Source organism: Sceloporus undulatus, chromosome 4, assembly GCF_019175285.1.
Source record: "Sceloporus undulatus isolate JIND9_A2432 ecotype Alabama chromosome 4, SceUnd_v1.1, whole genome shotgun sequence".
Classification (NCBI taxonomy): domain Eukaryota; kingdom Metazoa; phylum Chordata; class Lepidosauria; order Squamata; family Phrynosomatidae; genus Sceloporus; species Sceloporus undulatus.
In genome coordinates this window covers 120495430-120521256 of record NC_056525.1, presented here as the reverse complement: position 1 = coordinate 120521256, position 25827 = coordinate 120495430, and the positions used below count along the sequence as shown (strand labels likewise).

At 41.5% G+C, this 25827-nt stretch overlaps 1 protein-coding gene across 1 annotated transcript in view; it reads left to right on the top strand.

Moving 5' to 3' along the window:
• The first annotated feature begins 249 nt into the window (after positions 1–249).
• The window catches only part of SMG7 (SMG7 nonsense mediated mRNA decay factor), a 71228-nt gene continuing 45650 nt past the window's right edge, over positions 250–25827 (top strand). Inside the window, 7 exon segments of the mRNA XM_042462962.1 lie at positions 250–664; positions 16625–16656; positions 17115–17232; positions 19362–19494; positions 21525–21696; positions 22745–22816; positions 25603–25753. Of these exon segments, the coding sequence (XP_042318896.1) occupies positions 636–664; positions 16625–16656; positions 17115–17232; positions 19362–19494; positions 21525–21696; positions 22745–22816; positions 25603–25753 (707 nt within the window). The 5' untranslated portion in view covers positions 250–635.

Genomic DNA, 25827 nt, shown 5'->3' with positions numbered 1-25827 from the left:
GAGCAGCTGAGGCCTGGAGAAAGAGAGAAGGAGGAGGAGCCGAAGCCGTTGGGGGGTTGCCATGGCGACGGCTCACACCGCTGTTCGTTCCCTCCTCCACTCCCACGCAGCGCCGGTTGCCATGACGCCCAGCCAGCCAATAGCCGGGCGGGTCGGGAGTGGGAGGGAGGAGAGTAAGACGAGGGAAGGGGACAGAGTTTGGCGGTGCACTCAACCGGAAGTGTGTCCGTCCGGGTCTTTGGGCCGCGACCGGAAGTGAGGGTTGAATGGTGGGGTGAAGCTCGCCGGCGGTGGCGGTGGCGGTGGCAGCAGCAGTGGCGTCTCGCGCGGGTCTCGCGAGACTTGCCTCTGTGGAGGCGGCGAGGGGGACGGTTTCTCCTGCTGGCCGTGGCTCCGGTCTTTCCCTGGCGGCGGCCGCCTCTCCCTTCCCCGCCTCCTCCTCCTCCTGCCCCCTCCTCCTCCTCCAGGAAGCGCCTCCTGGGCCCGACGCGGGAAGATGGCGGCAGGCGGAGGAGCAGGAAGAGGAGGACCAGGAGGCAGCGGCGGCGGTAGCAGTGGCTGCTCCTGGGCGCCGGGAAGGCCCCGGCTGTGAGGCTCCGGCGCTGGGCCAGCGAGAGGAAGAGCGGAGGCGGAGGATGAGCCTGCTTTGCGCTCAGTATCTCCGGTGAGGAGGGAAGGGGGCAATGCCTAGAGATGGGGATGCATGGCTGGAGTGTACAGTATGTCTCCCTTGAAGCCCCAGAAGGAACCGGGGGACTCGGGGGGACCGGAGGAGGAGAAGGAGGAGGAGGGATGCTGATGGAGGCCTCTCTATTGTTATTGTTATTATTATTATTGTTATTATTTGCCCTTGTAATCCTCTGCCCCAGGAAGAGGGGTCTCTCTCTGGGACTGCATGATCCACACTGGAGCCATCCGCTCTGGCCGCAGGACGAACTCCAGCTCCCAGAATCCCATAGCCTTCAGCCAGGATGCTTACAATCGGTGCCAAACCGGGTTGTTGCCCCAGTGTGGATGCAGCCTAGGTTAAGGATTCCCTGCATGGGGACTGGATGGCCCTTGTGGCCTCTTCCTACTCTGTTATTCTATATGATCCTAAGAGCCACACGCAGGCAGCCTGGATGTGTCAGCCTTTCTACTAACAGCATAACAGTGTCTTGGGGTTTCCCATAACGCTTTCAGTCCTGGGGTTTGGGCATCTCTGCAGCTGTGCCCATGCCCTGGCGTCGCAAGAGTTGGGAGGCACCCCATCCCCTTCTCTGCCATGCAGGGACTCACCATCAAAGCTCTCCCAGTGACAGATGGCCACCCAGCCTCTGTTTAAAGGCCTCCAGAAGAAGGAGACCCACTATGCTCTTTGGCAGCATGCCCCACTGTTCTGACCATTGGAAAGTTGTTCCTAATGTTGAGGTGGAATCTTTTCCCTTATACCTTGAATCTGTTGATCTGGGTCCTATTCTCTCAGTCAAAGCATCCCCATTGACAGATGGCCATCCAGCCTCTGCTTAAAGACCTCCAAGGAAGGAGACTAAAGGGGAGTGTGTTCCACTGTCGCACAGCCCTTACTCTCAGGAAGGTCCTCCTAATGTTGAGGTGGAATCTCTTTTCCTGCAGCTTGCATCCATTGCTCCTGTTCATTGCAGCCATAGAAAACACACTTACTCAGGCCTCAGTATGATGCCCCTTTGACCACTTAAACAGAACTATCAAAGCCACTCATTGGCCTGTTACAGACTGCCAAAATAAAGCTGCTTCAGGTCTCTTTGGAGGTATGCTATTTAAATGATGCATGGGTCCTAAGAGTCCGGAGGTCGCGCCAAAGCCACACTCCATTCCTAAGCACCGGAGTGCAGCTTTGGTGCAGCTTCCGGATTCTTAGGATGCATGCATCATTTAAACAGCCTACCTCCAAAGAGACCCAAAGCAGCTTTATTTTGGCAGTCTGTAACAGGCCACAGTCTGTTAAAAAACTCTCTGCCCTATGCTATGCACATTATCAAGTCATGGAATCATAGAGTTGGAAGAGACCCCCAAAAGGGCCATCCAGCCCAACCCCCTTATTCTGCCATGCAGGAACTCTCAATCAAAGCATCCCCATTGACAGATGGCCATCCAGCCTCCGCTTAAAGACTTCCAAAGAAGGAGACTCCACCAGCCTCCAAGAGAGTGTGTTCCACTATCAAACAGCTCTTACTGTTGTGAAGTTCTTCCTAATGTTGAAGTGGAATCGCTTTCCCTCTAGCTTGCATCCTGATATATATATATATATATATATATATTAAGAAAGGTCGGCTGCTCCCAGAGCGTTTTGGGCTGGGAGTTGGGTGTGATATTTGGAAAGTTTGGGAGAGAGACTGCTTCTGTTTGTTCATGTGGGATGGAGGGCTCTGGGGGTCTTACTGAGAAAGGAGGTATGGTAAGAAATCATGGGCAGGGGGGCAATGACATTTCATGGTCGATGGGGGAGAAGGTGGTTGGATGAACAAGAAGGAGACTGCATAAAAGAGAATAATAGGTTGTTAAGGAAGTGACGCCAGGGACCTTTGATCGATCATCCAGAGGTACTCTGTAGTGGCAAATGAGGCTGAGCATGACAACTTGTCTGTCAAAGGTACATTTCACTCCACTTGTGTTTTGGCCTGTGTTCTTCAATACCAGAGACATGCCACAGTTGTGCTATGTAGCTCTCCTCCACTTTGTAAAATGGCACCAGCATTTGACCCAAGGTGCAAAGTGAAACCTGCCCCTGCAATGGATTATGTGCCTTGAGCATCTCGGTTTAAGATGCTGTCGCACTGGTTTCTAAACTCCTAAAACATTTTTTGCAAATAATAGTACTGGATTATTATTTTTAGGGAAAAAATCAAACAACCTCTGAGTAGCAGGAGAGGTAACAACCGTGAGGCATTAGTTCACGTGAGTTGTGCACACTAGACTGCACATATATCCTAAAGCCACTGAACAAGGCAGACATAAATAAAGAGAGAAGAAGGGCTTCCCATCTTCAGTCAGAGAAGCTGCAGATATTGCTGTGTATTCTTATATCATCCTGATAAATTTTAGATTCATCTGTAAGATATTCCTAGATGACGAATACTGCTAGAAGTTTTTTCACTTGCTGGAATTCATTCTGCCCTGCAGTGATACACTTTGTTCTCAGGACCCACCAGTGAAGACTGTCTTTCACAGAGTGCTTCCTCATTTCCTTGTGTTTGGCACGAAAGCCTTTTGCGTGAGCGCTCTCAATGGTTACCCTGCATGTAGGATAATCTAGTCAAACCATTCCTTCATCTTTTTGAGGTATGATTTCCTTACTCTTTCACCAAACTCTTTGGTAAGTCTCTGCTGCCAGGTTTCAGTGTTTTATAAAAACTTGTTATCTGCCTTCACCTTAAAAATGTAGGTAGTTCACATGTTGGACTTGAGCTCCCATAACCTTTGCTACTGGCTGAGGCTGATGAAGATGTATGTCTGTTTCATCTGGAGGACTGTCTGATTAAAGAGTAGTTAGCCAGGTATTGTTCTCTGTCTAGCTTTCCCTTTTTGGGAGAAATGTTGGGAACAGGTGATAGAAAAGCAGCTCAGGTGTCTTTGGGTGATGTGGCCTCTTTCGGCTCCATTTCAGTCTGATTTCCTATGGAGAGGTAATTGAAAGATGGATGTTCTACACCTGGAGGTTGACATCGAAGCACAGTCCCTACTGATTTTGTTAGAGTTCTCTGTGGTTACTAATTGTTTGGAAAACAATACTCTGGGGCAACCTGTGGAGCATCAGGTCAGTGTGTCAAGGTTTGTGCTTTGGTGGCTTAATTCATTTTGGTTTGAATGAACTCAGAATAGCTGTCAGTAAGTTTAGTCCCACTGAGGTTGTTAAGTGATGTTCAACAGGGTTCATGCCTCTCACCAATGTCCTTTTACATCTAGGTAAAGTCAGTGCATGCTCTTTTATTACTTAGGAGTTTGATATCATCAACACAGGGAGATGCTCAGTTACCTATCTCATCTCCTGGTTTAATTTAAACCCTTAACCAAAATTTGGAAGCTGCATTCAGAAGAATGACATTGAACAGTCAGACTGAATCTGGAAGAATCCTAGGTGATGGAAAATCTTTATGCTCTAGAAGGATTAAATACAGTGGACCCTTATCTTATGCAGGGCTTCCGTTCTGGACACACACACACACCCCGTGTAACCCAAAAAACATGTATGCTCGAGCTCCATTCAGTATAATGGGGCTCGTGCTTGCGGCATGGCAGGGCATGTATACCATGGGCATGCACCTCATTCATTTCAGCATAAGCTGAAAGCCGCGTATGGCATGGGCACACTGTATATTGACACTTGCTGGAGGTATCCCATTGATGCATGATTTCCATTCCCAACTATCACCTGACTTTAGGATAAGCAGACTGCTATTGTCTTTAGAACAACTTTCTATTCTGTAAATCTGGAGTAAAAGCTGGACTCTCTTTTGGAAGCTGGAGAGCTTGCCTGTGAATCCTAGGCCTGTTACAGACTGCCAGAATAAAGCTGCTTCGGGTCTCTTTGGAGGTATGCTGTTTAAATGATGCATGCACCTAAGAATCCGGAAGCTGCACCAAAGCTGCACTCTGGTGCTTAGGAATGGAGTGTGGCTTTGGCGCGACCTCCTGACTCTTAGGACCCATGCATCATTTAAATAGCATACCTCCAAAGAGACCCAAAGCAGCTTTATTTTGGCAGTCTGTAACAGGCCCTACTCTTCATTTTTATGCTTGTCCATTGTATTATGCCTTATGTTAATCTGCCTTTGAAGATGATTCTCCAGGCACAGCTCATGTGCAGTAATGTAGTATGTTTCCTGTTAAGTGTCAGAAAATAGGAATACATGCAGCTTCTATTTCATCAATTGTATTGGCGCCTAGTGGTCCTTCTGACCCCAACTAAAGATGCTGATTGTAATCCCTTGGAGCAAACTGATGGGTAGGGAATTTGTGACCCTCCATTTATTGTTGAACTAAGCTCATTCATAACATTGTCCATACTTTAGGGGGCTAATGGGAGGTTTAGAGTTCAACAAGCTTTTCATGGCCCTGAAGTTCTCCCCCTGGTGTTAGAGACTCTTTTGCCCGTTCCTTGTATCTTATGTCCAAAACACACTGCAGAAATAACCCAGTTTGAGACCACTTTAACTGCCCTGGCTCAGTGCTAGGGGATTATGGGAACTGTAGTTTTGTGAGGCATTTAGCCTTCTCTGTCAGAGAGCTCTGGTGCTACAATTAACTACAATTTCCAGGGCAGTTAAAGCCATCTCAAACTGGATTATTTCTGCAGTGTGTTTTGGACCTTCGTTAACTCAAACCTGCTGCTAGCAGCAGGATCTCTTGAAGCCATGGCCCAAGATTTGTAATTTTCCCTTTCCCATTGGACCTGAACGGTACTATTTTAATTTGCTATGATTCTTCTGGTTGGCTGTTATATTTTTTGTGGCTATGGATTTTGTTATTTTTTCCATTGTTATTAAGACTGCTTTTCCCTTTGTAAATCACTTGTTGAAAAATGCCGAAAGAGCACATGTTGAAAAAAGTATATGAAAGTCTTCCGAGCCTGTTTCTTCAGATGTCTTTGCAATCCCAGTTTAGTACACAGATGATAGCCTCAGGGAGGCACTTTTTGTTGATCATGAAAGTTTTGAGGGAGCATGTGGTGGAAGCAGTAGCTTGGCTGAGTTGAGCACTGAGGCCTTTTAGAACCTATTTAGGATCTTTGAATGAAACCTAGAAGGCAGTAGGAGAAGCAGTGGAGATGCAAGGTCAGTGGTGGCTTCTTGCTGCTGATGTCTTGCCTTATCAGAAAGTGGACTGTAGAGTTAGTTCAGTGTGGAAAAGCAGACTGATGACTGAACAGCCATCAGAAGCGGCTCAATACAAAACATTAGTCGATAAGTTCTCTGCGCAGTCTGTTGAAAATGCTTTCACTGTAGAAATCTGTATCTTATATTTTTGTAGTTGCATCCGCTTATTTCTCTGTTCCCTTTTCTGAGAGGAGTTTAATATTTGGATTACATGTGTGATAACAGGAGGTTCATTTCATAAGGTCTTCCATAGCATTTCCAAAACATCCTGGCTTAGATAATGTATTCCACTCCTCCAAATAATGGTTTAAAAACATTTCCATGGAGAAAAGAGAAAATGAATTTGCCCAGTGAGCCTAAACTTCTGAATCTAGCAACTTCTAGCTGTATTGGGTTACAATTTCCACCCAACACCTTTATTTGCCACCAACTGTGGGAGGCTATACTAATGTGTCTTCCTCCCCCAACCCCCTCATTTGAACCAGATAAAATCAGTATACCTCAGTACTTGAGATCTGCATTTGAAGTGTAGTGATTGAAATCAAAATGTTAATTAGACAATTTTCAAGGACTTAAGTCATAATCTTTTAGGAGTTCAAACACACGGCATACATTTTTGGTTCATATGAAATAGGTACCTTGTGAATCAAAGCCATTTTGTTCTTTCTGTGCTTCCTGTTTTTATATTGGAATGGTTAGTTAACTTTGCACATATAGATCTGCCAGCATTGAAGTCCCAGGTATTTGTTCTGCTGAGGGGTTAAGAGCCAAAAATGTGGAAGATTTCTGTCTTGCAATTCTTCTCTGGCTTCAGCTAGGTCTTTCGTATTTGTATCTCTTAAAAGTATTTCCCTGTGGATAGGAGCAGAGAAGAAACTAGTAGTCTATCCAAATGAAGGGAAACATTCTCTTATATGGCTTCAGTTTGTTGTATTTCCTATGGCTAGTTTCCTGATGCAAGTTTGATTCAGCAGTTGTATTTTTAAGCGTATATCAGATAAAATCATTTTTTAAAATTAAAGATTAAAAGAAATTTAGGGGTAGGGAATCCTCAGGTATAATATTAGCCATGCTTTTGGGGCCTCATCACTTCCTTGTGTGATTTGAGAGTACTGTATACACACAATGTTTCAGAGGGTGTTCGACAAATTATCTTTTGCAGAACCTTGACTATCATTACTGAATTGTTCAGAAAAATCCATTATAGGCTTCCAAGGAAACTAGTAGTGTTCTCTGTACCACAGTTTTTAAGCCAATATTTTATGCTATTTTCCTTTAGGTCTCTTTGGTGGTAATACTCCCACCAACTTCCTTTAGACCTGCATGTGCCAAGCAAGCATTTCTTTTCTGTCTGGCTTCTCATCCTTGCTGCTCTTAAGATTCATACTTATTGTTCAAAGCAGATCTGCTGCCAAAGCAAATGAAGGACAAAAGCAGGATAGGTGGATTAGACCTTTTTTTTAGATCCACACACTTATTGATTGAATGATTGATTGATTGAACATATCCTGCATGTCTTCCAAAATGGGATCCAGGGTGGCTTACAATCATTTTAATGGATCCAGCTAAGACATAATTACAACTTAACATTACACTTTCTAAAAGAATACATCCATAGAAGGTAATATACTTTTAGATTGTATTACAGCAGTCGTAATTTAGGCCTGTCAAGACAGCCAAATAAAGCTGCTCGAGTCACAGTGGAGTATGGTGTTTCAATGATGCATGCATCTAAGAGTCCAGAAGTCGCGCCAAAGCCATGATCCAGCCCTAAGGACTGGAGTGTGGGCTTTGGTGTGGCTTCTGGACCTTAGGACACATGCTCATTGAAACACCATACCTCCACTGTGACTCGAAGCAGCTTTATTTTGGCTGTCTGTAATAGGCCCCTGTCTGGTTTACAGTCTTTGGCTAAGCTTTCAAGGAGTTTATCTTTGGTAGGCGAGTTATATGTGGGTTAATTCATAGCAGTAATGAGGCCCAAAAAGCACCATGGAGCATCTTGGTATTCTTCTCAACCCTGAGGGTTTTGTGCCATGGTATGATCAAAACACTGTTTTATGGATCAGAAAAGGAAGTGCTTCCAGAGATGACAGAGATGTCTTCTTCCTTTTTCTTTTTTTCCTGATGAGTTTAAGGCCTGTAGTCGAGTGCTGAAGCTCTGTGAAATTCAGCTGAGGAATGAAGGCTTCATAGGTTGGTTGGCTGTCCCCAGGCGTTCAGCAAGTACCCTAATAATGGGGAATTGCGCAGACAGCAAGATCTGTGGCCGAGTCCTGCTGCTGTCCCGTGGTTTTCAAAGGCATTTCTGCAGTGTTTTCCTTAATAGGATTCTGCAGCACCATATACTAATTCCAAAAAAACTTAAATGTATGAAATAAACTGGTCTCTTAAAAAGATGTTTTGACTATAGAGAAGCTGAAGCATGCCAGTCCACTTTTATTCCATTACACTCATCTATCAATTAATCATATATTCCCTTCATTTTATTTGGCCTTGTTGGATGGAAACATAAATCTGGATGCATTGATTGGCTGCTATGCTACCATACTAGGAAATCAAATCCATTCTTACTTGCTAGTTAGCTTACTCTGCTGTTCACTGCTATGATCTTTGGATAGCGGTAATATAATATAAAACAAATTATTAAATTTACAGTCATTTTCTCCAGACTGTTATTCTAAAATTTGTGTGCAATGGAGTAGAAACTTTCCTTCTAGCAGTGGCATTTTTGCTTATACTTCTCATGTTCATCTTTTATGTTTCTCATGTTCAAGCTGAAGATCACATGACATTTAGTGCTTCGGGAAAAAGCTTACAGTAGATGTGGTGCTCACCCGTCTCCCTGCTTCATTTAGTCCTGAGGAATTCAAGAGTGTTTTTGTTGCTGTATTAATTCCTTTGTCTTAATTAGTTTCTGTGTGAACTTAAGGATTGCAAACATCTGAACGTACAAGTCAGTTTTTGACCTCACTTGTTAATATGTGCAAGCCTTAATTCAATGTGTGCATTTGTATCGGTATTTTGTAATGAACGTCTAGGTAAAGGTCTGTTAATTGAGAGAGTTGCTGAAGGTATGCTGACGCAGATTGAATGCCCATCTTGTAGACCAGTGAGGAATATGATGTTGTTGGAGTTGAACTCCTATAACTCAACCAGCATGGCAAGTGATAAGCATATGGGAATAAACTCCCAACAATATCTGGAACTCCAACAAGATCTATATCCTTAATGCAATGACAGATTTTTACTCAGCTTGTGGCTGTGGCGGCTAGCTTGGATCCATCTTATTAGTTGTGTCGTGACCATACACAGAAAGTATAATTTTCAGTAATAGCATGGATATGCAATCTAGCTGCTTTTTAAGTGAAACTGGAGGAGAGGGGGAATGTCATTCCAAGAGAGAGAAGCAGGTACTGTCCCCTATACTTCCCTCTCTTGATAAGATAAATACATCTGGGGAAACGTGGGTAGTGAAAAGTTGCATTAGGTGAAGGCATATCTCTAAGCCAGTGCTTTTCCTTTCCCCGGCACTGTCTTTGTATGGAGAAATAATAGCTTTGCTTCTCAGGTCTGTTTCCCACTGAAAGCTGAGATCAGCATTGTGTTTTCTTGTGCCCAAAGAAATGTGATCATACTGTTATCCTTTAATTGATACTTGCAATCAATCCGTGCTTGATTTTCATCTCTGCAGTTTATGGACCTTACCTCCAAATATATAAAGGGGAAAATAGGACATGTATTTTTTTTTCTGTGTGCATGCTATATTGTAAATGCAAAAACCAATCCTGTTTCTGACTTATGCTGCAACTCAAAACTAAAGTTTCATGTCTGAGGTCATGTGATGTTCGCATGCAATTTCTGACGGCTTGGAGTTTAAATGTGCATTTTGATAGTGTTGAACATGCTTTCAGATTGTTGTCAACAGCAATGATGAGATGTAGCTGATTGTCTTAACCTTTCAGATCGTGTTGAGGCAATTAAAGTAATTTCTAGTTCACTGTGGTGTGTGGGCAGTGCCTGTAGACTCTATACAGATGGAAGGTTTACTAGAATTCCTTGTGATCATGATTTCAGTGCCCTTCATAGTTCACTGTTTCTGTCTATAACTAACGAAAGCAAATGCATTACAGTATATATAACAGAAATACAGCAGAAATATATTTGCTGTTTGCTGTCAAGTTCACTTTGGTTACGATGATCCTATGAATGAGAGACCATCAAGATCCCCAGTCATGAGCTGCCCTGCTCAGGTCTTGCAGACTCAAGGCTATGGCATCCCTGAGAGAATGAATACACCTGTAGTGCAGTCTCCCTCTTTTCCTATTGTCTTCCAGTTTACCAAGCATTATCATCTTTTCCAAGGAACCACGTCATGTCATGATAAGAGATGACCAGTTTGTATGTTTTTAATTATATTCTTGTTTTGTTTTTATTTTTATAAACTGCTTTGTGTCCCAATTGTGGAGGGGGGAAGGATGCTGCAGCTGCTGCATATGATGGTGGTGGTGATGATGATCAAAGTACAACAGCCTTGGTTTAGTCCTCATCGCTTCTAGTAAAAGCCCAGGTTTGATTTGCTGTCTGACCCGTTAGTTTGACCTTTCAGCAACCCATGATAGGTGTAGAAATCTTCTCCAGCATCACATTTCAAATGAGTTGATTCTCTTCTTGTCAGTTTTTTTCCCCACTATCTAGATTTCACAACCATGCATAAAAAATGTTAGGCTTGTGTAATTGATAACAGGATAGGGCAGGTAACAGGTAAAACTATGCTGCCATGAGAGTAATCTCAATCTTGTTTGAGTACAGGGTTGTGTGGTGAAATGTGATGTGTAGCCCAGCAGATCATGGATATAATAAACAGAACTGACTTCCAGCCCAATATTACATTGTAAGATATTTCTGTAATCTCCAAGCTTTTTACTCTTTCGCTAACCTATTGGGCCCATAGCTATCATTGACTTCAAAGAATTAACTTAATAAAACATTGCATTTCCAATTGAGCTTCCAAGAGCTATTTTATAAATATGAGTAACTGTTACAACATAATGTCTAACCTTTATAAAATTGTATTTAAAGCTTCAAATTCAAGCAGCATGATTTGTACAGTCAATATTCTGTACCCACAGATTCAAAGTGGGAGCAATATATTTTTACCCCAACTTGTTGTAGCATAGAGATCCAGCATAGTGTTGTGGCTTTTGCATTTGACTATGACTTTGGAGACCAGGATTCGATTCCTGCTTGGTCATGAAACCCACTGGGTGACCTTGGGAAGATCACATGCTCTCAGCCTCAGGGGAAGGCAATGGCAAGCCTCCGCTAAACCCATCTTGCCAAGACAACCCAATGATAGGGTAGTCTTAGGGTCGCCATAAGTCAGAAATGTCTGGAAGGCACACAGCCTACACACACTGCAGCATAGGAAACTGCCTTATAAATGAGCAGAATAATTGTCCATGTGTACCAGCTTTTTCTACTCTTAGCTAACTGCAGCTCTACAGGGTATCAGGCAAAGATCTTGTGTATAGTTAGTTTTATGATTCTTTGTTAACTAGTGATACCAGGATTAAATCTGGGACCTTCTATATGCAAGCATCTTACTTGCTGAACAGTTTTGGGTGCCTGTCTCAAGTACTAAATCCTTCTGACCCAGTAGAAACACACATTCAACTTACTGGTGCATTAAAAAGAAAGCATAGACGCTTTTCAAAGCATTGATGACTATAGAACGTCTCGTGCCCCCCACATTGACCACTTCTGTTTTCTATTCTTTCTTCATAATTGTTGCTTGAACAATAGGAACAACTCTGGATAACTCCTTAGTTTTATTCTTTTGACAGAGACTACATTTATTTTCAAGTGATGGTAGTGTGGGGAGAGTTGCTAAAATAAAGAACAAGAATTGGATGGTGTCTGTTGGGGGTGAAGATACCAGCTGCCAGGAAGCAAAGCTTGGGCAAGAGCTTTGACAGCAGGTGTTTGAGCGTCAAGGTTAAGACTATTTTTAGGGAAACTGGACAAATATAGCATAATATTGCTGTTTATGTTTTGAATATTTTCTTTACAAAAAATTGCATGCAAAAGAAAGATTGCATTTCATGAAGCAGAATAATATTGAGCCCTCTTGCCATGATTGCTCTTCCAGCTAAAACCTTTAGCTTCTTAGAAACTGGTAAAAATAGTTGCAGCTACCTTTTCTGTATAATAGCATGTAAAATAACAGAGGAGAAATAAAAGCATGTGTCTGGATTTCTACAATTCAAATAACAAACTGAGTGCACACTTTATATGTATTTTCAGAGACATTTCATGTAGACTTTTCATCTGAGAAATCATGTGTCTGAAGAAGCAGACCAAGCCTATGAAAGCTTATGGTAAAACTTATTTCATGCAGATAGTCTGAAAGGTGTTTAAAAATCCCTCTGCTTACTAATATTCAAACTAATAAGTCAGTTTCTTTTGGTTATGATTCAGTATGGCTGTTTGTATTCATCAGTCTGTATAGTCTAAATTATATAATTAAGGTAACAAGTGGTTTTTTAAACTAGCTATGCAGTAAATAAGATTTTAAAGCAAACTAATCTTCTATTAGATTACTCTGTTTTGGTTTAAAATACATATTTAAAATGAGGTTTAAATTCCAGTTGGTACGTTTGTTTAAGAAAATCCCTGCATGTGAACAAAGTTTTCACTTTACAAAATTCATTTATAGAATGTATGCACTAGTCATCACTCTGTAGTGTGACTTGCCAATTGAAAATAATATAGTGCCATATATTACTTGTCTATAAGTTAAAAAATTATGTCCAAAAATTGACCCCCAAATCCCGGGTCAACTTATTTACAGGTCACTATGGTAATGTGATAGCAGCTCTTTCAGATTGCCCCATGCGGTGGGAGAGTTTATTTCTCTCTGGAGCCAAGCAGAAAGAGTCCTGGGTGATCGACGGATATTGCTGTTTGTTTAAGAGTCCCTTTCCTGCCCTCATTGAAACGAAAGCTGAGACGATGAAACAAAAAGCATCAATGAGAGTCCCTCTTGCCATATGTACACATAGACACACCGAAGGAGCCTCTTAACTTTTATCCTTGACCTATCCAGGGGTCATGGCAAAATCCACAATTTTGGCCCCAAAACCTGACCTCGATTTATACATGAGGTCGACTTATAGTTGAGTATATATGGTAGTTTTTGCTATATGCAGGTACAAGGAATGGCTTAGATGTAGGCGAGAAGTAGGTATAAAGAGAGGGCATTACTTATTACAAAAATATTTAATTGTTTTCCTAATGATGCTGACCAAAGCCCAACCTTTTAGAGTGGAAATTTTGCCTTTCTTTTTTTTAAAGACTCGGTCCTTTGCAAGCTCAATCCGTTGACTCACTCCCAGGTCAGAGGAACATAGGACTGCAGCTCAAGTGCTTAGGGTGTGCTGGCACTGTATTACAGTGGGCCCTCTCCTTACGTGGGGATCCGTTCCGGATCCCCTCACATAAGGGAAAACCCGCCTATGCTCAAACCTTATAGGAAACAAAGGGGCTCGTGCATGTGGCGGAGCGGCTTGTTTTCCCTCCCCAAGTGGCTTCCACGTAAGCATAAAGCTGTGTAAAATGTACCTGCGCATGGCGCGGGTGCACTGTATATAATATTTAATTGCCTTGGGCTAGGCTCCTAAATGCTCTTGGGTCTCCTATAGTCAGTTTTATGCTGCAGATGGTGTTGAAGCTGAGGACTTGAGTTCCATACTGGCAGTTTCATTTTCGACAGTAGACTTTTTGTAACAGAGATCTTGCCTCAGAAGAACAAGATTATGTACACAGTACTTCCTAAACTTGCTTCAGTCTGAAGTCAGCTGAGGGCCATCAGTTTGTGGCCAGATGAAGGACTCTTGGCTCACCTTTTTTCCAGGAATAAAAGTATCAGGATTATTTAAATGTGGTTAAAAGAAATAACACCTTGTGAATGCATCAGTGGCACAAGGCATTTTCAAACATGGGATGGATTTATAGTGAATGGCACTTCCCTCACCAGTCCTGTGTCATGGTGCAAAATATCAAAGGCTGGTCAAGTTACTTTTACACTTTAGGCTGAAAATCTGGCAAGTGCCTCCTTCCACAATACACACTTCGTAATACAAATACATAACATGAAATAGACAAGTGGTTGGCTTTTCATTGTACCTAAAATCAGATGTCTTGCTGTGCTTGTTGATAGGCTGCTCCTATGAAAAATGTCATCAAGTGATGTAGCACAGGTAGCCTGGACTTGCTGAATGAGGATTATTGCATTCCACCTGCTGAACAACAAGCTGCCTTGTATATATGGTGGTATGAACATTCTGTTCCTCTTTTGTATGGACCATAATATATTGAATATTCATTCCTGTATCTGCATGCCATCTCGGTTTTTCTTTTGTTTAGAAATAGATCTCTTACAAGGTGGTTCAAAGTTACCTTGGATGTGAGGGTTTTCTAATAATAGATTGTCTTGTGGAAAAGTTGCAGCATTTATAAGATGGACATACTAGATTGTAAATGATTCCGCTTGGTGTAGTGGTTTGAGCGTTAGACTACAGCTTTGGAGAGCGGGATTCAAATTCTTGCACAGCCTTGGACACACACTGGGTGACTTTGAACAAGTCACACTCTCTTAACCTCAGAGGAAGGAAAGGGTAAACCTTTTCGGAACAACTTTGTGAAGAAAACCCCGTGATAGTTTTGCCTTAGATCGCTGTAAATTGGAAACGAATTGAAGGCACACACCAAAAAACAAGATTGTAATCTATATGTATAATGCTAAGCTGGGACAAAATTGAGTGATGCTACACTTCATAATAGCTGTAGAGTTTTTTGTTTATTCATTCTTGGTTTGTTCAGGCTAGACAGCAGCTGTCTCTTGATTCATGCTGTGATAGAAATAGAAATTAATGTAAATGGCCGTCCTAGACATAATAAACCTTAAAAGGAGTTATTGCAGAGATTTTATATTTTGGGTCTTTACATTATTTTAATGAAGAATTGACCCTTCTTATAAAACTGATAGGGTTTAAATACTATTTATATCACAGGTAGATGGTCTCCCCCCCTCAAATTTATTTGTCCTTTTAAAAAGACAGTCTGTCATCTTACCAGATTCTGTTGGATGGGTTTTCACTTATGGTGTGCTTTAGGACACTTGGCACTATCTGGATTTCATTCTCCTCATTTGGTGGCCATTAATTAGCTTTTTTTTAAGGAATGACAGCATGCGATCAAAAGAAATAACTCCTTTAAAGAGGGATTTATATCATTGAAACAAAATGTTCTAAGACTTTTGTGGCTATTTTATTTGTTCAAGAGTTGATCGGTTCATGAGAACAGCTGCTTTCTTACATTCCTATTCTTGCTGTACTGATGAAATGTCAGCTCCAAGATTTCCTAGGTGAAACTTGTCAGCTCCCAGCTTTCATGGAGGAAATAGATTTTCTAATTTCATTTTAGTCTGTCTTGCTGCCAAATTTTAGAACTGAGATTCCTAATGTTCCCATCATTGACAGCTTCACTAGTAGACAGTGACCTCTTAAGCTTCCATCACCCTTTACTCTGATATTCTTCCAAATTGCCAGCAGATGTTAGAGGCACCACTTTGCAGTGATTCTACTCCCATGTATCAACTAGAAACAAGAAAAAGTGGGGATAGAGAGCTATTGTTTGGCTCTTTGGAAGTTGTGTTTTGGACCCATTTCTGTCTTATAAACCATGCTGCTGAACATCTTTGTAGAACCTCTTGGAGACGTTCTCTGAAGCTTTAGCAAAGTGTCACCAAGATGTGATAGACAGATCATCTAATCAAAGTGATGTTCTTTGAATAGAGGTCAACATGTTGACACTACTTTATTTGCTTCATCAGGAATAGATATAGGAGTTGTACAACTTTCAAAATCTGCCTAATTCATTTTGAGGTAACACCTTTGTCCAATGGTGGGGGGACAAATAATCGCTAGTCTTCAAAGAAGCAGCCATGTTGGTCTTTTGCAGCATAAAAAGAAGGGAGGGAGAAAAAAGAAGGAATGTAATGGCATGAGCTTTTTATGGATAGAAAGTCACTTCTTCAGGTGCAGTACAGAGTAATCTGTTTGTCCCCCCCCCCCCCCCACCCTGTCTATATATACTTACACCAGCATACACTGTCTAAATGGAATTCAAATGGCATTAATAATTTAGGCCTGATTTTGGCCTGGTGTAATTTTGGGGCGGAGGGGTGCCAAGAATCTTAGTGAAAAAGAACTGTTAAAAGATTGCAAAGTTCATCTTCAGGATAATCTTGAAGGATACATAATAGAATGAAAGCAAACGGTATAGACATCATTGGTCCTAACTTAAAAGGAATATTTGAGTAATTGGTTTATCTTTGTTGGGGTCTGCGAATAAACTGGCCATTGAATTCTGTTCTTGTAATGATTGTGCATATGTCAGTTTGACCACCAAATTATTCCCCTCAAAGTGTTACAGAAAATACTTAGGGGAAACATTTTTCTCAGGATTTGATAGCATTAAGATATATCTGTGGATTGATATTCAGATAGATTGCATTTAGTCCGAAAGACTTAGGCATGTAGAGTAAAAGAACCACAATTTATTTTTATTTATTGTTCTAATATGAATTATTGTATGTTCCATTTACAAGCAGGCAGAAGTCCTGAAGGCTGATGCTAGTCCATAAGACTCAGGCATTTGGAGTAAAGAAATAACAATTTATTTTTATTCATTGTTCTAATATGAGTTATTGTATGTTCCACTTACAGGCAGGCAGAAGTCCTGAAGGCTGATATGACAGGTAAGGAGCTTTAATCTTTAATGCAAAGCTGCCGGAAACCTAAGTGGTCTGCTTTTAATACATGCTACTGTAGTGCAGGAGCAGGCTCTGATAAATCTGCTGACCTGAGCAAGTGTTCATACTGCCCACTTTCCTCCCCACTGGCCATCTTTCCTCCCCACTTAAAAGTTGCAGAGGCAGGTGGATGTCATCTGGATTGGGTGACATATGGGTTGGCGGCTGAAAAATTGTTTGCTGGGCCAGTAAGGCCAGTATTAATAAATGTAAGATGTATTTCTTTTTACTATTTCTTTGCCCATTAGTTCTAGTTCACCCCGAATCTTTTCTTTTGGGCAAACTATTTTTAGTTGTAGTCCTTTCTGATGATACGGTAAAAGTGTTTTTTCTTATTGCATCTTTCACTGAGGAAGGGAGAAAATACACTTCAATAATAAATCCTTGTTTTTCTTGTTACCAAGATTCGAAGCTGGGACCAGCTGAAGCTTGGACATCCAGACAGGCTTTACAGGACTTATACCAGAAAATGCTTGTGACAGATTTGGAGTATGCTTTGGATAAGAAAGTGGAGCAGGATTTGTAAGTCATTTGATTAAGACATGTATAATTTGTCTAAAGAAACCTTGATTGCTCAGCCACTTGAGACAGAATTAGCACCATTTATTTACTGAAGATGTATTTCTTATGTAAATCAGAGTAATGAGGAAAGACACCATATTCCATTGACCCATAGGCCCATCTGGAAAGGATTGATTCAGTAGAAGAAATAATTACAAAGGGATTCACCTTGCATTTTAAGACCATGAAAACATAACTCATATCCTGTCTAACCATTGTCAACTTTTTTGTTTTGTTGTACTTTGTAATGTTTATCTTTGTTTTTAAAAAAATGAATAAAATTTCAAATTAAAAAAAATTGTATAAGCTTTTTAGATCTACAGATTTTGAAATATTTTCAAAGCTTTTGTGACATACACTTTTAATTTTAATTTTTTTAATTTTTATTTTAATTTTTTGGGAGGGGGTCATTACAGTTAGCCAGCAGTAATGCATTACAGATGCCTAAGATTAAATATGTTCATATATGAGGCTTTTTAAGTGACTAGGAGGCAGGGTTGTAAAAGAGTAAGAACCTGCACCAGGTTTTTTGAATATACCATATCCACTGATATTCAGTCAGGATTGTCCTAAAAGTGATTGTTTTTCTCTGTAGACCTGCTTCATACTCAGCCTTGGTCACATCAGTTTCTCATTATTGATGTTTCCTAAATATTGTTGGTGATTAAGCTGTCTTACGGGCTGTACATACAGCCCTGAAGGGGCAGCATCCTGGCCAGATTGGGGCCATGGCAACCTCATGCTGTGGCCCCAACCTGGCCTTTCCTTTTGACACCCTGGAAAGGGGGCGATAGCCACCTCAACGCTATGCAGCGCTTCTTTGGCACTGCGTTGTATGAACACAGCGCCGGAGGAGCACAGTGTTGCCACACACCATGTGGAGTGGCACACGGCATCACAGTACCCTGAGGGCACAGTCGGGGCATGCATCATGAGGATACTACGCCACGACTCTGCTCCCATGCCGAGCCAAAGTGCCGGTCTGTATAGGGCCTTAATCAGTATACTAGCTAAAGTAAAGAACATTGGCCTTTTAGTTTTTGTTGAATTTGAGAGCCTAGATCATTAGATCTGAGACTTGCTGGCAGACTGTAAAACCTTTTATTTAGCCTTAAAGCTTCCTGTATTTTTGTAGGCTACACCTTGGTCTCTGATACTGATTAGTTCTGCTTGACCACTTCTTCCTGGTTTCTGCTTTGAGATAATGTGTTTGGTACAGGTGTGTTTCAAGCTCTGGATTTTATTAAGACAGTAGCAAAATGGCTGTGATTCTTATTGCTGAGGCAATTATGAAGGGGAAAAGGCCCTGTATATTTCACAGTTATTCTGTCCCCTGCTAGAATTCCTACCAGAGGGCTCAGAACTGAACCCTGTCTTCATATCTCTACCTTGAGCCCCATTTTTAGTCACGTTAGAACCTTCATCAGCAATTACTTCTTCCTGAGGGACACTTTGAAAAGCAGGCAAGGAGTGATGGATTAGGGTCCTAACTCCTCCCAGCAAAATCTCCAGTGCCATGGGTGTTTTTCATCCTGGTCCTATGTTTGCTTTGGTTATTAACAAACAGTGGGTTGAGGTTTCAGTTCTAACATAGGGGAATCTCCAATTACTGTGAGTACTGTAGAGTTTATATGAATGTACTTCATTATAAAATCTAGATGTCTACCTTGTTCCTCTTCTTCCTTAACAAATTGAGTAGAATTCCACAGCAATATTTATATTTCAGAATGTTAAAGCCATGTTAAAGACTGAAATGTCAGCCAAAAGCATTGAAATTGTAAACAGTGTAAACAGTGCTACATAGTACTACAAACATTCAATACTGACCAGGCACTGAAAAAGACTGATTGTAGGAGAAACATTTTAACTGTTTTCTAAATTGTAAGAAAAAAGTAGGAAACATGATGCTTTTTCATTAACATGTGTTAGGTACTATTGTATATAGTTATTTTTTTTCTAAAAGAGTTGCAAATGAAATCATAAAGTGAAGAACTTTGATCATACATTAACTCTTTTTTTTCTTAAAAGTTGCAATCTTATAGAGTCCAGTGTCCTTCAGCAAGTTATGTGACAATTCTTTCTTTCTCTAGGTGGAATCATGCCTTTAAGAATCAGATCACAACTCTACAGGGTCAAGCAAAAAACCGATCAAATCCAAATCGGAGTGAGGTTCAAGCAAACCTCTCTTTGTTCCTAGAGGCAGCTAGTGGCTTCTACACACAGGTGAGATATCATCATCACCATCATCATCATCATCATCATCATGTTTATCACAATCATAATTTATATGCTCCTTTTTTCCTGGAAAGGGACCCAAGACATCTCACAGATAAAACTGTACAATATTTTTTTTAAAAATCATCTTAGTTAAGCAGTATAAAATTACATGAAACATACAAAAGTCAAAAAACATAACTAAAAACACAACCCAACAACTATTATATGTTAAAGGACTGCTTGAATGCCTGACAAAAAAAGAGAATCAGGGAGGAGACCAGCCTAGCCTCTCATGGAAGGGCATTACAGAGGGTGGGAGCACCCACATAGAAGGCTCTCTATTGTATCTTCACCAGAGAAATCTGTGATGGTGGCAGGACCAAGAGAAAGCCTTCCTCTATAGATCTTAAAACCCTTGTAGGTTCATATGGGGAGATATAGTCTTTTCAGTTAGTCTGGGCCTAACTTGTAGAGGCCCTCTATAGGAGCCCTGGTGGCGCAGTGGTTAAATGCCTGTACTGCAGCCACTCACTCACAAACCATAAGGTTGCGAGTTAAATAGCCAAGGGCTCAGGCTTGCATCCTTCCAAGGTCGCTGAAAAGAATTATATAAATGAAGCTGCTATTGCTATTGTTATTGCTATACAGGGCTTTATAGGTAATGATCACCACTTTGAATTGTGCCAGGAAATGAATCAGTAACCAAGAGTTATTTCAACAAGGGAATTATATGGTCCCAGTCAGCATTCTGGCTGCTGCATTTTGAACCCACTGAAGTTTCTGAACAGTTTCCAAAGGCAGCCCCACATAGATTAAATTACAGTAGTCCAAATGGGATGTAATCAAGGCATATGTCACCACAGCCACATCTGATATCTCAAGGACATAGGAACAAGAATGTGACCATGGCATATGAAAACCTCACAGCTCATATGACACGAAATAAATTTTGCCTTAGGGCTGTAAATAATCTTGTCAAGGAGTAGGAAAACCTCTACTTGAGCACTGAAGGCTTCAAATAAAGCTTCTAAGTAGAAGTGAATTATCAGAGTTGGTTCCTAGTCTGTGTCAAATTCACTTTCTGGGTGGAAAATAAACTGCAATCTCTCTATGTGGAAGGGCTTCAATGTATGGTGTATGATTCTGCATCATGGATTCAACCAACCATAGTTCAAAATATTCACAATATTTTTGCCCCAATGAATGTAAGGGATGCCATTTTACTATACCATTGTATATAATGAGACTTGAGCATCCACATATTTTGGTATCCACAGGGGGTCCTGGAACCAAACCGCAGGACCCCCTGTGGATACCAAAATCTGTGGATGATCATGTCCACTGTATTGTCCACTGTATTGTCTTCCTTGACTATCAGCAACACATCAAAGTATCAAATATCTGATGCATCAAAATGTACCAAGTAATGTAACAACACTGCAATGAGATTCTTTTAACTACAAATGCTTTCAGCATAGAGCCTTTTGCATGCAAAAAGGCATATGCTCTACCATTGATCTAAAGCCTCTCCCTTAATGTTATTTGAGGAAAGATTAAATTAGTCTAGAATGATCAAATGTGGTTTCCCCCTCCCTGTTAAATTTTCATGAGCATAATCATAAGTAGAAGCTCTTGTTCAAGGAGATAATAATGGAGAACAAATGGTGGGGGGAGAGAGAAAATAATCAGGGGGAAACAGACTGTAAAGTTGGGACAGTACAGTAGGTCTTTGTTATCCACTGGGATTTGGTTCCAGAACCCTCCGTGGATAACAGAACTCATGGATGCTCAAGTCCCATTAAGTAAGATGGCATAGCAAAATAGTGTCCCTTATATAAAAATGGAAAATCAAGGTTGGGATTGGGAATTTACACTTTTTCAAAATATTTTCCAGCCATGTATGTTTGAATTTGTGGATAAAAAATCCGTGGATAAGGAGGGCTGACTACTTTCAGAGCTTCATTGAGAATCTGAGTCCTAGATAACTAGCTGTACTATCTGAAAAAGATATTAAAATTATTCATTTCTAATTGCAGCTACTGCAGGAGCTGTGCACAGTGTTTAATGTAGATTTGCCCTGTCGTGTGAAGTCCTCCCAGCTGGGAATTATCAGCAATAAACAGACGCACACCAGCGCCATTGTGAAGCCACAATCTAGCTCCTGCTCATATATATGCCAGCACTGCCTTGTCCACCTTGGAGACATTGGTGAGTAGTAGTAGTAGAAAGGTCTGTAAATTATCACCTGCAAGAGCAAGGTATACATAACATGTGTCATTGAAGAGGGTGTGGGAGAAGGTCAGTGTATACTAGTCATTGTGAACAGTAGTAAGCTGTGAAAGGAAAAGTATTTTATGGTCTCTTAACACTGGAATATGGAAGCTCTAATAATAATAATAATTTGTATTTATATACCGCCTTTCAAGGCGGTTTACAAAATTATATAAAAATACATAACACAGACCACTGAGCTAGAGCTGGTCTTATCATTAAGCAACATGAATATATTGCTTCAGGTGTCAGGCTCTAAAATGCCATTAAAAGGCTGAAAACTGTCAAAGGTATAGTTTTTGCAACATTGGGCGGCATTTGAATATTCTGCTTCAGTTAACTTAATAGATTAGGCCTTCCCTCACCTAGTTGAGAAGGATACAAACCATCTTCAGCCAACCAGCTAAATGTGTATTTTTGGTCATAGAGGCCTGTTCCGCACAGGCAAAAAGTACGTACTAGGGTTACTAAAGGGCGTCCCTTCTGGACGCCCTAACCCTAGTACTTACAAAATGGCGGCGCCCATTCTACATGGGTGCCGCCATTGGGACGTCACCACCGCGACGCAAAGCAGAAAGGGGCCAAGCGGGTCCCCGCCGCCGTTGGGTGTCCTTGGGGCATGAAGCCCCAAGGACACCCCTTTCCAGGCCGTGGGGTAGTGGCCCGTGGCCTGGGAAGTGGCGGATCAGGGCCTCAGAGGCTGCCGCTGTGGCAGCTGAGGCCCCGATCCGGCAGGAAAAGGGGCAGGAACAGGCCGCCCCAAAAGGGCGATCTGTAAACCGCCAGAGAAAACAAGATGCCCCACATTTCAGTTTGATATTCTTACTTTGTAAACCTCAAACTGTCTAGACTTGCAGTATAAAGCTTTTCTTTGTACTCTTCCTATCTGTAACGCACAAAACTCACTGTAGTTAATTTAGCAGGAAAGTTTTACACGTTGTCTGAAAGATCATATTCTGTTAATATTTTTAATTGTTTTTTTCAGCTCGCTACAGAAATCAGACCAGCCAGGCTGAGTCCTACTATAGACATGCAGCTCAGCTTGTCCCCTCCAATGGTGAGTTTGAGAAGTGCATTTCATGTGGTTGATTTTATTTATTTATATTAATATTTATTCTGCCTTTCTCCCAAAATGGGATCTAAGGGGATTTATGTGGTAGCAGTTTCCATAAAAAACAATAACAGCTAAAACATTAATTACCAAAGTTAAAGGAGAATTAAATAATAGTATTATAAGAGTCATAAGAATTAAATAACATTATTTTGGCCCGTTACAGACCACCCAAAAGGGGCGGTCTCGGGCCACTGCTGGTTGCAGTGCGGAGGAGTCGCAGCAGCCAAACCGCACGACTCCTCCACGCTGCAAAGAAGGAGCGCGAAAGTCATGCTCCTTCCGGCAACTCGGAAGAGACACCGCAAGTGCCAAAGCGCGCACTCACGGTGTCACTTCCGCTGTGCTCCGTGTGGATGCAGAGCGTCCATTACGTCAAAATGGCGGCGGCCGTGTGGAACAGCCGTAACAGGGTAAGGGGCATCTAGAAGAGACGCCCCTTTTTCAAACTGGGACGTCTTGACGACGTCCAAAATGGCGGTCTGTAACCCGCCTTTGATAATTCCTGATCAAGTGCCTTGCATATTTATGTAGTAGCAAGTTCCATTGTCTTCAGTGGTGCTTTCTTCTCATTAAATGTATTTATGATTGCAGCCCTAAACTTTAGTAATCTCTCAGTTATAGCCAAACTGTTTAAACAAAAATTGTTCTTGTTGAGGATTTTATATTGACAAGCTGCTGAGTTCACATGCAATTTAGCATTGACCTACAGAATGCTAGCTAAAGCAACCCCATAGAATGGCCCATTTACTACCCATCTGGAGGGGGTAGTAAAGAGTCACAGATCAAGATCTTCATAATTGAGTCTAGTCATAATACAACCTATTTGATGTTACATGGTACTTAACAGTAGGTATAGCTAAGCCAGTTGTGCTTTATTTGAGATGAACACATATTTCACAGTTAATGACTTTGTGATCCATGACAGCTTAATTAAAATATTAAAATGCAATTCAGCTGTTGATTAAAGCCATCTACATATTTCCTCCATCTTTTAGAAAGTCCTTCCCTTCTATTGTTTCCAGACATTTCCATCTGACCTGTTTGGACTCACTCCACTCAAATTCATGTAGTCCTTTTTGGAATACATATCAAGCTCTCTTTTCTGTGAACTCTTGCTAGCAGGCCCAGCCTATTAACAGCATGTCTGCTGGCTGCAGGAAAAAAGGAACTATACAGTAGTTACAATGAGACAAGCTTTGGAGCAACTTCATACCACATTAGGATTCGCATGTCTGTCAACTATTTGTTGACTGCTTTTCAAAAAGGACATTGAGAAACTGGAGCGTGTCCAAAGGAGGGCGACTAAAATGGTGAAGGGTCTGGAAACCATGTCCTATGAGGAACGATTTAGGGAGCTGGGGATGTTTAGCCTGGAGAAGAGAAGGTTAAGAGGTGATAGGAGAGCCCTGTTTAAATATTTGAAGGGATGTCATATTGAGGAGGGAGCAAGCTTGTTTTCTGCTGCTCCAGAGAACAGGACATGGAATAATGGATGCAAGCTCCAGGAGAAGAGATTCCACCTCAACATTAGGAGGAACTTCCTTACAGTAAGGGCTGTCTGACAGTGGAACACACTCCTTCCTCAGAGTGTAGTGGAGTCTCCTTCCTTGGAGGTCTTTAAACAAAGGCTGGATGGCCATCTGTCGGGGATGCTTTGATTGAGATTTCCTACATGGCAGGGGGTTGGATTGAATGGCCCTTGCAGCCTCTTCCAACTCTACAATTCTATGAATCTATGATTCCATGAAGCCAGAATTATTAACTACGTGGGTGGAACTTTGTTTATTTCATTGAATTATGGTGTCATTTCTTACCACTGGCAGGAGTGAGGATTCTGACCCCTAGACTTGTAGCAGTGTAGTAGGCAAACCTAGCAGCAAAGCAAAGCAAAGCTTCTCCTATTGGCCACCAGCCAGAATCTGAACAAACAGATATCATTGCCTAGGACTGCCAATGCCTCCGTTTCGTCCTCCGTACAGTGCAGCATTTGTTAGAACTGTTGTTTTGTTTTATTTCTAATTATAGTTGTTGGATGCCCACTTCTCTAATTACAACTGTAGCATGCTCATGTTGGAGAGGAAAAGCCAAAAGTGGTAGCATGGAGAATATTCAATGAATTGTTCACTTATATCGAAATCTTACCTAAACATTGCTAAAAGATACACTTAACACAGAATGTATTTAAAAGTGATTTTCATTGTTTTGCAAAAAAACTTTAAAAATATCAGACTTAATTAGTTAAGGTTTCTCTTTTGATGCTTCAAACAAAGCCTGGCCAACCTGGATGCTGCATGTTGCATTCACTCTTTATCAACCTGGTCCCTTTCCTCGGAAGTGTAGTGGAGTCTCCTTCCTTAGAGGCCTTTAAACAGAGGCTGGATGGCCATCTGTCGGGGATGCTTTGATTGAGATTTCCTGCATGGCAGGGGGTTGGACTGGATGGCCCTTGCGGTCTCTTCCAACTCTATGATTCTGATAGTTAAAGTAATGATGAGCAAAAATAGGTTTTGACTAGATCACAGCAAGACAACTGGAGTGTGCTTATAAAACAAATATGCGGAATGTGTGATCATACAAATATATGGACTGCAGCTTTCATCAGACCTAGCCAGGATTGCTAATGGTGAGAGGTGATGGGAGTTGCAATATAGCAACAGTTGGAGGAGCACCTGTTTCCTCACTTCTGAATTTTCTGAGAAATTGTCTCTTCCCCCCCCTCTCTCTTTTAGGTCAGCCTTACAATCAACTGGCTATTTTAGCATCCTCCAAAGGAGATCACCTGACCACAATTTTCTACTACTGCAGAAGCATTGCTGTGAAGTTCCCTTTCCCAGCTGCCTCTACTAACCTACAAAAAGCACTTTCTAAAGCACTGGAAAGGTGAGGCTGATACATTGTAGGTAGTGAGTGCTTATTTTAACCACTTCTATCTTATATTATTACCTATTGTTTTA